The sequence below is a fragment of the Harpia harpyja genome, chromosome 10 (genome assembly GCF_026419915.1).
Source record: "Harpia harpyja isolate bHarHar1 chromosome 10, bHarHar1 primary haplotype, whole genome shotgun sequence".
Lineage (NCBI taxonomy): Eukaryota > Metazoa > Chordata > Aves > Accipitriformes > Accipitridae > Harpia > Harpia harpyja.
In genome coordinates, this window is record NC_068949.1 from 38,729,874 (window position 1) to 38,742,262 (window position 12,389).

General features: G+C 38.8%; 1 protein-coding gene across 4 annotated transcripts in view; it reads right to left on the reverse strand.

Moving 5' to 3' along the window:
- SHTN1 (shootin 1) overlaps nucleotides 1-12,389 on the reverse strand; it is a 66,988-nt gene that overhangs the window by 19,591 nt on the left and 35,008 nt on the right. For all 4 annotated transcript variants that reach the window (XM_052799712.1, XM_052799711.1, XM_052799714.1 and 1 more), the window contains 3 exons: nucleotides 4,735-4,881; nucleotides 3,253-3,406; nucleotides 963-1,068 (listed from right to left, as the gene is read on the reverse strand). In XM_052799712.1, the coding sequence (XP_052655672.1) occupies nucleotides 963-1,068; nucleotides 3,253-3,406; nucleotides 4,735-4,881 (407 nt within the window). The remainder of the gene's footprint in view (nucleotides 1-962; nucleotides 1,069-3,252; nucleotides 3,407-4,734; nucleotides 4,882-12,389) is intronic.

The following is a 12,389-nucleotide window of genomic DNA, read 5'->3' on the forward strand; positions in this document are numbered from 1 at the left end:
CCACAACACCCACACACAGTTAATTCATGCTACACATTAGTGAGAAAGAAGCGAGCAAGGCAAATTAAGTTAACGGACGTAAAAGGAGCAAAAGACCAAACGCAGTTTTTCAGAACATTTTTAGTATAGATCTCTAAAAACAAAGCAAGATGCACAAAGGGATGAATTCTCCCTACTAATCATCTCTATTCACATATTTAACACAGCAGTTAACAAGACTCCTGTATGTAGTATCTATTACAGAAGGCTAGAACGTGTCATCGAAGTCCGTTTATTTTTAAAACCAAGCAAACAACATGAAGATTAGCTGAGTTCCTAAAATTTACTAAGCACACTTTAGGGCTCAGTTAATAAATTTGGATCTAATGCCTGGTACATCATATATTGGTCAGCCTCTTTCACAGTCCTTTGCAAAAATCGGGCTTAATTTTGATAATTTCGCCCAAAACTGCTTGATGATGGGGTGGTGATTTTCTGGTGGTTTTTTTTTTTTTTTTCTTTTTAACTTATGAAAGCAATTGTGGGAACTCAATGGAGTCTGCATTTTCATCACCAGTACCCGACAGGAAGGGACACACTGTAATCCAACATATCCTTTAGTTCAAAGGGGTTTTCTTAGCAGTAGATTCAGACAAGCATTTCACAAGTCTGTAATTACAGCTATCAGGTGAATAGAAAAAAATAATCTCCTAAATTTAGAGGAGACAGGTATCCCTCCTCCTCCAAAGTCACAATCTAGACAATTTGTTAGGCTTGGCAAGGCAGACACTGTTCAAAATTGGTCAGGGTGTTAGTCTGTTGGCAGGTGGGGCACAGAGTGCGTCCTGCTGGTAAAGAGCCCAAGACAGATGGAGAAAGCCTTTTTTTCTTTAAAGACACTCTTCCTGCTTGGATGCAAGCTCATGTAATGTATTCTGGTTCAGCAAAGCATTAATGCTGTAACCCTTGATTTAAGTACTTACCGTATAGGGTTAGGAGGAGGGGGAGGAGGAAGAGGAGGAGGGGGCGGCGGTGGAGGAGGTGGTGCAGGATTTTCAGACTGCTGTATTCGTTTCTGAAGTTCATCAACTGCACAAGAGCAATAAAACAAACTAGAGCGAGTTCTTGGTTTCTCACATCTGCTCTGAAAACCAACTCTGATGGTTTATGCAAAACCAGCTACTAATTAACTAAAAAACAAACAACAAGACTAAAACGCACAGCTGCTAGGAAGTCCTATTTTTGGCAACATTTTATAGCAAGAACAATGTCCTAGATGCACAGGATTCTCATTAAACCAGTTTATCTCCAACCTAAGTTACTTTTGAAACTAAAATGACACTCTCCCTCCTAGAGGATTCTTCATATAAAATGATAGAGTAGGGAAAAGTTTATCACATTCCTGCAATGGTCTATTTGAGGTTGCATTTGAGAATGAACTAACGAGATGAAAGAAATAGAACAATTTCAGCTTCCAGACTTATCTCTGTCTTGCTGATGGTGTGGGTTTTCCCCATAAAAATGGTCAAAACCAAGCAGTGGGCAGAATGGATTCTTTCTCTCCTGTTTTTGTGTCAGATCTAAAATGTCGAAATTACATTCCTGCACCTGAAATGTTGTCAAATGCAATTAACTGGGGAAGGGTAGAAACAGAGGAAAGAAAAGTCTTAAATGTCTTTAGGTTACAAAAATTCTTAGCAATTGTTCTGAACACAGTGCGAATTATGGCAGAAGTACAGAATTTAATTCCAAAGTGGATCTGGTTCTTTGTTCTTGTAATGATGGATTCAAATTAAAATTACAATCTTTAACATTTATTTTTAAATTTAAAAAGGAAAAAAAAAAAAAAATCAACTGAGTGAGTTTAAATTCCAGGTACAATCTTTATGCTGATAAATTTCTTATGAAGGACAAATAAGCCTGGAAGGAAAGAATCTGCTGTGAAGGTTAGATTTTTTTCCAAGGCAGCTGAAGAGAACTCATGTGCTGCCTAGGCATATTTTTAAGGCTAGGTAATGGGAAACTCTAACACAAAGCAGTTCCAAGCAAGACTGCTAACAAGCTTAAAGATAATCCTGCTCTTAAGGACATGTTTTGGAAAAGCATGGCTATACGTGGAGTCTTAACTAAGGATAGGGACTTTGGCCTCCTCTGAGGGGGGCTCAGATGCTTCTCTGACCAGGTATCATACTTAAAACTAGCACCTGCTTAGGCCTTGAGCTGAACAAGGACTGAAAGCAAAGGCACATGCAAATACTTAACCAACATTCTCTATAGCGAGGCCATACACACCAGTGGCCCTTTTTAAAGGCAATTTTAAATAAAGAGCATTAGGTCAGAAATTTCCTCATTCAATAGATAGGATGCAGACAAGCCAGGCACCATCCTGACAGCAACAACTTTATGAACACCTGCACTGCAACAAAATCCCTCCTAAATACTCTGTGAATCTTTTCTGCCCGAATTCTTTGGGCATTAGTTTAAATCTTCGAGACAGACACACACAGTAGCTAGCAAGACTGTTTCTTTCCTTTCAGTCACTTGACATGGAACAAAATATTTGACTACAAGTAAGAGATTTAGTTGTGTAATTGTTATGGATATGAGCCATAAAAGCTCACCGGATTTGTTTGGCTAACTCCTTTTGTAGGGCTCTGAAGGCAGTACTTACCCTTTTAAATATCTGTTTTAAAAAAAAAAAACACTCCCCCAGACCCTCTCACATCAGCAGAAATTGTTTTCTCACATGTCAATATGAAGGGCTAAATCATGTCTTTATTTTCACTGGTGTCTTCTATTGCAAGACTATTAAATGGTTAGGTAGCTTGATAATTATGGGATGTTTTTGTACAATTCATACAATGTAGTCTCCACAGTCTGATAAATCACTGTGCATCTTTGCAAAAAAAAAAAGAGCAGAGTTATCCCATTTTACTTATTTTTAAAACTAGGTAAGAATACATTTTGACTGAATACGAAGGATTGTGTCTTTCACACGGAAACCCATTCACATGTATCGATCCATCTCGGGGCAATCTAACAACATTATTTTTATACCTTATGGAAGTTTTACAAGGTTATTCTCTCACACGCATTCTGGACACGACTGTTCTGTGGCTGTACTTTGTCTTGTGAAGCACAGGTCTGGATCTCAGCTACACAAAAGCTGTTGCTTCTGGGGTCTCAAACATAACATGTATAATTCGATTAGACGTGCACCACTCGCATCCCCCCAACTGCACATCTAAAATGAAAGTTATTACATGATTTTACCTGAATGCTTTAGGTCTCTAGCTTTTTCTTCTGAGTTCTGACACTTGAGCTCTAGTTCTTTTTTATCTTCTTCCAAAAGTTCTAGTTGCTGTTTAAGACGACTAATCTCCTTATGCAGTGCTTGATTCTCTAGCTGCTCTTCCAATTCTTTGATCTGCAGTTGGCAAAGAACAGCATTCATTACAATAAAACGTATTTTCTGTCCTTTCTTTTGACAAATAACCCATTAGGCACAGTTATTCCCAAAACCATGATGTTATACTATAGGAGTGAACTACAAGTTCCAGAAAGAGGACAATTTTTGAATGAGAGCTGGACAGATTTTTCTGAGAGATGTCAGAATTTTCTGCTATGATCCTAACTTGTTTTATCTCTTCTTTAGAATATATCTTTAGCTCCAAAGTACTTAAGCTATAAGATGTTCCCTTTTTTCTTTTTATAGAGTTTTTATCACATAATTAGAATTTAATTTCAGAATGTTTCTTCATTTGAAGCACAAGAACACTGACATTTTTGTTCTCTTACTGACTGCTTCCACTGACAGGTTGGTTATTTAAACCTCCTTGTCTCAACTCATGCAGATGCCAGCGGGTGAATTATGGAAGATCAGGTTTAGAGGCAGCATTGAGGTGCAGAGTGGCAATCACTTCCCAACTCCCTAAATATATACATTTTGCTCTAGACTTCAAGGAGCCAAAGATGCAGAGGTTTTCTATGAACCAGCAATTATTCTTCCAAAATACTCATTCAGAAGCATGTGAGATTACATATAGTCTTAGTATGGCTGCATTGATGAAAATACAGGAACTGTCTACTTATTCCTAGCATTACTCTATTACCAGAGTTTTAAGAACAGGCCTCACAGCTAAGGGAAAACTCACTTTCAAGCTTTCAAGTGAAGCAATGGTGTTTTCTCCCAGTTAGAGATTGATCTAGTCCAGTTTCAAAGAATGTATTTGTTTAGATCCTAGCACTTTAGATCCTATCACACCACTTTGCAGCATTCACCTAACATTTCCCTGCTCCAGTGTGTCTGGCTCTTCCCCATGCATTTCTTTAACAAGTGACCAGGCTACTAATGTGAACTGCCTACCTCTCACCTCCTGGTCTTCTTAGCTTATCCCCCCAAAATACCCTTTACAGTACTCAATGTCCAAAATATTCTCCTGTCATCTCTTCTTCACTTAATGGAACTTGACTTAATGCTTGTAATTGCACTTTACTGGCATCTGGAATAAAATACTTACCTAAACCAGAGCCTTCAGGCTGAAAAACCTTCAGGTTTTGTACTCATGTCTTACCAGTGACCCAGAAGAATGAAATCACAATCTTCGCAATCTTCTCTGAAGTTTAGTTTTTAGATTGCGAACTCTTATGGGGGACAAGATATCAAATAATTCTGAACATAACAAATACATGATACTCCTTAAAATCACAAGGCTTTCAGACTTCTGCATGAGATGAAAAGTAATCCTGTTTTACCTTTTGTTGGTGTTGAAGCCTCTCTTCTTCTAATGCGTGGGTTAGCTTAGCATTGTCATCCAAAGCCTTCAAAAGCTGTTGATCAGGAGCAGAATTTTGCAGAAGCAACTGACTCTGCCTTTTCATCTTGTTTTGTTCAATAAACATCTGCCAAAACAAAACCCACCCACAACAAAAACAATACTTAAGCACAGTCTAATGCTATCCTGGAAAAAATAGCACTTGGAAAGAAAATGAAGAAATTAACATCATGTTAATATGGTAGGGATAGTGAGGAAGAAGGTGAGAATGAAAGGGAAAGGAAGTTTGACAGTAAAAATTACAAGACCTAAGCTCACACTGAAAAGAACCAGGTGTTTGCCAAGAGAATCACCCACTGCTACACCTCAATTACCCACATGTTAGCGGCATTCAGAATTTGAATGCATCTCTGAATTTTGTTTCCTGTAAATGGGAACAATCTGATCTCTATTCTGGGAGCTCTGGAGAGATTAAAAGAACTCTAGGTGGAGGAAAAAATGCCTATGAATTCACAGGCTACCTCCTCAAACACATCTGCAAACCTTCGCTTAAAGCCCACTTATTTGAGTGTTACCTGGATATGTGAATGATGGAGAGTCTTCGGGAAATGAATTTCAGTTCATGTTTGTGTAATCAGTGTACGCACTTGCCCCAGGAAAAGGCATTTCAGGGCAATTTCAGCCTTTTAGTTCTGATCCTTGTGTTCTTTCCTCTTCCCCAGTTATATTTTTGATGTGGGGAAGGGATACATTAGCGGATAAAAAAAATTAATCAAAAATTCTAGAGACTTGACACTGATAAAAATATCACACATTTCTCTAGGCTTCACCTAAGAAGTGCAGAGGATGTCAGCACATGCAGTTTCCATGAGAGATACGTTCCTTCCAGACTGTTTAAGAATGCAGAAAAAAAGAAAGATTGCTTCCTGCCAAAAAAAATTCCTAGTGAATTTATTCTGCATCTTGACATCTCTTTCGGGTAGAGTGTTGCCCCCCAGGCAACAGGGGCTTCCACTCTTGACAAACTCAGCTGTGCCTATTCTTACAGCAGAAACAGGGATTGGGTCATGCTGAGGTTTCAGATGAGTATGCACAGGTCAGCAAAGCATGCCACTTATGGCAGGAGAATAGAGAACAGCCAGAGAACTCCCTCAGACTGTAAAAACACCATTGTATAGAACAGCAAAAGCAAAAAGATATTTTAAGAATAAAGTATTAGAAATACAAAAGTTCCATGAGATCTTTTCAAGTTCCCACACTATTTATTCACAAACCAAAATTACAGATACAACATATGGTTTCTTCCTGTCTGGTGCTACTGCAATGCTATGCAAATTTTTTTTTTTTTTAATACAATTGGATTTTAAAGAAATATCAGCTGTTGCAGATTCATGGCAAGCATTCCACCCAGTGCTTTGCACAGACACTTCAACTGAGTCTTCTAGCAAGCAATTCTCTCTCTAGCTGTACATACAGACCGAGAAGCCTGCTGACTGTGCTGAACTTTTAACTCACAACGCAGCCTGCTTGACCCTGCGTGCCAAGAAGAGTCAATTGATGCGGCCTTAAGCTAATACAACCTACAATGTACACTTCATTGGGTAAAGCTGTGACATGGGGGTAGGCAATAAAGGACTGGAAGTATTCGATGAAGAGGAAACGATGAATACAGGCTCTAGTACTATACTTCATTATAAAACAAACAAAACCAAATTTATGACAATACACAGGCCACTGTGGCATGGTGCAAATGTGTGCCGGACATCAGCTCCCTGTCCCAAAATTTTGCCAGTCAAACCAATTATGCTTGTGTTACCTTACACTAGTAGGGCTGTGGCAAAAAAAATTCAAAGGCAAGAGAAGTTCAGAATCAAAGCTACCCACCCCAACCCATAAAGATTTGCCCTTGTACTGCAAATCATCTACTTGTTTAACATTTTATCTTCTTAAAAGAAACAGCATCTTTGAAACATCATACTTTAGAAAGGCCTCTAAATCACTGCTAAAGAACTCAATACTGTCTTAAAGCCTCCTGCTTTCCTGTTAAGTCAGTCAAAAGTTATTTAACCCTGACAGAAACAACATCTCCCTAGAAGCCACCTTTGGCAAACATCGCAGTTTACCTACTGTGAACCTTCAAAGCAAAGTGAGAACTTGGGTTTCATTTTTTTGGAATCTGAAAAATAGTTTGAGGTGATAATTCCAGATTTTTGCTCCCTGCGTTTTTGCCACTAAAACCAACAGAACCGAATTATTCCATCCTGAGTGAGCAGAAAGCTGCCGAAACAAGAAGAAATCAAGTAGAGCAACTTGATTTCTTCAACTTGAGCAGATACTTCACCAAATGTAGAAAATTCATATTCACTTTGTTTCATGCCCTTCTGCAACAAAATGAAAAAAAAATCCTTTTGAAGACTTGGGTGAAAACCTTTTCATTCAGAAGTTTCCACATGAAGCCCTGCATTTTCAATTAGCTTTATAAATTGCTTTCATGATATTGCAAATATGTTCCTGCTTACAATATACGTGAAAGTGTCTTCTGCACCACAAAAAAAATCTTGTTGCTTATAACAATGCTGTAATTAGACACATGGGAATCAATTTCTCATGGGGAGTCCCATCCATTTCAGAAGTTACTCACACATGTCCTTGAAGTACTAGCATATTCCAAATGGAAGGGACAAAATAGACAAGACGGTAGTGGTAGATAAAGCAGAAAGCAAGCTGGTGATAAACTGATTGCAAGTTTTTGAGAGGTTGCTCTGTGTGTTTGACATGGGACAAAAAAGACCCTTCAAAATTAATTCTAATTTAAAATTTAAAAAACAATTCCTGCTTCAGCAGGGCAGAAACCTGGCTGCCTGCACAACCCTGAATATTAATTAAAGTAACTGCTGAAAGGGCAAAACAGCTACTAACAGGATTATTTGGACTAGGTGGAATTTAACCAATTGACGGATTAGTTCCGACTTTGCCACCTGCTAGACAATTATCTGCAGAGTATCCCAATCAATGCTAGAAACGTAAGGCAATGCTGTAGGAATCTACTGAAACCATGACTGAAACTAAAGGCAGATCACAAAGGACAATAGTTTGCTTACATCTACCATTTTCATTTAGAAAATCTCCTAGTGTTGTACAAACCAGCTACGTCTATTTTCCTCTTGAGTTTACAAACAGAAGCTCCAAAGTGCAGGAAATCTGGGACTTGGCCACTTTCCATCAGCAGAGTTTGCACAAGAACTGGGGAGGGGGAAAGAGAAGGGGGCGAAATCCTGAAAATAACAGAAGTTTTTCCCTTGACCTTAATGGGGCCACACCTCATCCTCAGACTCTTGCTCTAACCATTACCCTACAGAGCATTCGCTGCAGCTGTTTTTTGTTTACACCAAAGCTGAAAAAGGAATTCTTCCTCATTAAAAAACTTAGAAAGCAACTCTGTTAGTGTCAAGTCCCTGGGAACTTCGATCGTCGTTCGAGTAGCGTTCAGGGTATAACTGGATGCTTTCCAACTAACTTCTCTCCCAGGAGCAAAATGAGGCCAAAGGAAATGCTTTAATGTCCATATGTTGCTACATTTCCATCTACATATCATTTGGGTACTCACTCTGTAGAATAACTTTTTTGTCTTAGCTACAGCTTGAAGGGGGAAGAATGTCTCAACACAGTAGCACTCTTATAATGAGGTAATCATTGGCTGCATAAAGTAAAATAAAATGCTACCCACTATGAATAGAATAAGAAACGGTATGTAGCAAGGCAGAGTCAAACTTCGGAAGTCTCAAACAGAAAAGAGACGATCAGTCAACTGAGCAGTTGGTCCTGATTTCAATCCTTGGCAGCACTGGTCCATCCCCTCCACATCCTAGCGAGAAATCAGTAAGTCATCGTTATGGAGTGGTAATTCACTCATTTACATTTGTCATAGTTTACAGGAGCTGATATCTATTCCATTATGTGTACCCTAAGGCGTTATAGTCTTGTGTTCAGACCTGAAATAAGTCTCAACAGAGGTAGGGTCAAGGTACTTTTACCTCCCCAAAAGAACAGGCTGTTTGAAGGATTTTATGTGATGGGGGGGACAGAGTGATCTTGTCCGATTATGGCTTGACAGGGCACTAAGCGGCTCTAAATTCAGGAGGTACTCAGTTTAAAATATAAATCCAGGTGTGGATTTTAGTTCAATGACTAATCAGGAAAATTATATATATAAACTCTAACTTTGTAACTGTTTAACTGTACTGTACTATATTTTATTTATTTAAATTAACTTAACTGTACTGCATTATTACTGTACACCTGGGCTTCTGAGCTTCACTGCATATAAATATTACAGCAGGAAACAATGGCTAGTGGGGTTTTTTTGATACAAGAGTTGAGAAACAGATGTATCTTATTAAAACACATTAAGAAACACACCCATAGTTTGGACATTGAACTAGAAATGCTCTCTCTACACTCAGGCTCAAAGCTGCACATCAAGCAGTGGTATCAGCCTCGTATGAGTTACAAATCCCTTGCAGTTTAGTGGGTTCATAGGTGTCTGAAGCACTACTCGGGGAAAAAAAGCTACAACAAATAAATGGGTTCTGCAGTTAGGACACAATCCAGAAAACTTACTTCAGCACAACCTGAATTCTAAGTGCATATGGCATTACTCTTGATCTGAAAATTTTTTATCTGGTGCTTATATTCTTCCCCGCCTGGGAACTGCTTCTATGGAAAGTAACTGTCATGTGATGTCAGACAGAAAGAGAAGATTACCCAAACAGCTAATATCAAGGGTATGGAGGGCACAGGACAAGACTCTAACAAAGAAAAAAAAAACAACCCCGAAGTGAAGTACGGAAAACCAGAGCAATGCATTTCTGACAATGTGCTATGACCTTCATAGACTTCCTCCTTCAGAGAAGCCAAAGACTCAAAGATTAACCCTAGCTGGATTTTCAAACTGCCACAGAAAACTGAGCAACATGATCATGAAAAAGGACATATGCATAGTAATGGGCAGCCAACAGTCACTCCTCTCTCTCTAGGTGATTCATAGTATTTTATGGTTAATAGTTTTTGTTAAGACCTGCATCAATTTTAGACTAATAAAGATACAATAGTTGCTTTAGTTATTTTGCTAACTGCCAGACAACTTCTAAAGGGACTACTTCTAAAGAGCTACAAGATGTAGCATTCAGAAGTTTTGTGGCTCAAAAGAAGAGGTCTAGTTTACTCAGAATGGGGGAACTGGAGTAGATGAGTTAACCCTACTTCTTGTCCATCATTTGCTTCTCACCACAGAGGTGCTTGGACCATGTATTTTGAGTGTGAGAAAACTGAATCCCCATCAGCATTGTGCCTTCCTTAAAAACACAGTATTATTTATTTTACCAGCCTGTCCTGTACAAAAGGGTTTTTCAAACTATGGCACTCATTCTTCACTTATGAGGCATAACTGCCCAAGGCCCAGAATAAAGGGGAAAAAAAAAAAAATCTCTATTTTTACTTATTTCTTCATTTCCTGCAGTTAACTGTTTTCTTGGTAGAAATATAGTGATACATTCTCTAACGCTCACAGCCTTACAGCATTTAGACACCATCTAATATATTCAGAAATAATCATATACCACATGAAAAAGGATGAAACCTCTTCACTTTTTTTCCCCAATAGATTAATTGCCTGAACAAAAAAGAGAAAGGAAAAAAAAGAGAGAGACACCAAAGGGATAGTTTCCTAGAGCATACCTCTGTTACTGTTTCAGAAGCCTGTTCTTGGGAAAAAGCTTGATGAAACATATTAGTGTTACATCATGCTCCAAAAGTGGTAACATTCAAGCTCAGGAGAATTCACGTACTAACTGCTTATCATGTCTCTTTAATTATTATGTCCAGTTCAGTCAGCTGGACTGCAAATTAATTATCTGCAGATACCAGTTGCTGTTGAACTATCCTTGGTAATGCACAGAGTGTGGTACTTGCAAGCACAGAGTTGCTCCATGAGTGCTGGTTTTGCAGTATTCACTCACAGATGTAGAATGTTTATGCAAAAGTCCTCACAAATTAACCCAAAAGGTCACAAATGCATCTGAGGAAGAGTTCTTTGGGAGCTCATGTCATCGAGATAACCAAATCCATCGCACACAACCTCATGAGTAGTGCAGACATCTGTTAAGAATGACAATAATTTTTCTTAAGTCTTATAAAACGTTAGACACCTTTTATCTTTCAATAAGGGAAGATTCAGTCCCAGATTAAGTAACTTCAGCTGTGCACTGGCCCAGGCACAGGATGCAGGCATTTTGAGGTAAACTAGTTACATGCAAAGATAATGTTGTGTAATAGTTACTTAGAAACACAGACATAGGTATAGTATGCTGTTTTAATGAATCTGTAAGTATTGAGAATTAGAGGGAAAGTCAAGGAAAAGGTGAACAAAGCACATTAGAGATATCACAGATTTTTTTAATCCATCTGGATCACAGTTCCTTTGAACGCAGCCTTTCAAACTCTCAAACCACAAACTGTTCTACAGATAGCCATAAACACTTGGGAAACCCTTCTGGTTTTTTTTCCACTTGTGTGTTTTGAGAAAAAGCCTACGCCAGCCTCAAAAGTGAGAGGAACCCCAGCAAACCTGCTCAGCAGTTTGACACTTCATTTCTATTTATCCAGGATACAGAGGATAGAAAACAATAGCTCAGTACTAACTTTGAGAGCACACTGCCTCTTCTCCGGGACGTTTCCAGAGTAACTTTAGGTGCAGGGGTTGTCTCCATGCCAGCGCACACGACAGTAATAAACTGTTCACTTTACAAAATATTGTTGCAAGGCAGGATGTATGCTTAATAAACCATTTATGCCAGATTATTTTGTTAAACTCCTGGGATTTTTACATTGCTAAGACTTTCAATTCACTTCTCTCACTGTGTTCCTCCCCTTTTGGCTTGCTTTGGCTGTATGTATTGTATTTTGCTCATCTTTGTGGAAGAGTGCTTTTCAGGGCTAGCCTCTATATTATTGCGATGGCCTTCAAGATACTCTCTGCCTTCCTTTGTTTTCTTATAAACTGCTCCACAAAGAGCTGAGAGATCTTAAAGTGTCTCTTAAAACATGACACTAGAATTCTGGTAAAGCTTGCCAAGATTCCTCTGTTAACAACCCTGTTTTATTCAGGTAGGTACAGATTTTTCCATGCCCCCACCCCTTATACACTCTATTTATTTTATGCAGATTCCTGTACCTTTCACAATGGATTGTGACTCACTTCAAACCCTCTTTCTTTTTCCTTCCCCCTCTCCACACCACGGCTGACAATATTTACTCAGTTTCTTTAGAACCTCTAAAGAGCACGAATTCTAATGTTTGAAGCTGGATCATTTTTGATTAATTAAATATATATTATGGTGGTGCCAGCAGCATGACTATAATTAAAGCTGTATTGGATTTTTTTTTTTAAATCAAAAGCTCTGATTTTCAAGTGTTCGCTCACTCCTATATGTGCTTGCTCCCTCCCTCTCTTGCTCCTTGTCTTTCCTCTCCCCCCCATCTGTGTTCGCTTCTGCACACACGCTCACCCGCCCATTATCCATATATCACACCTGCACTCCCAATTGCTCACGTTCTGTGGCAAATCCTCCTCGCTTG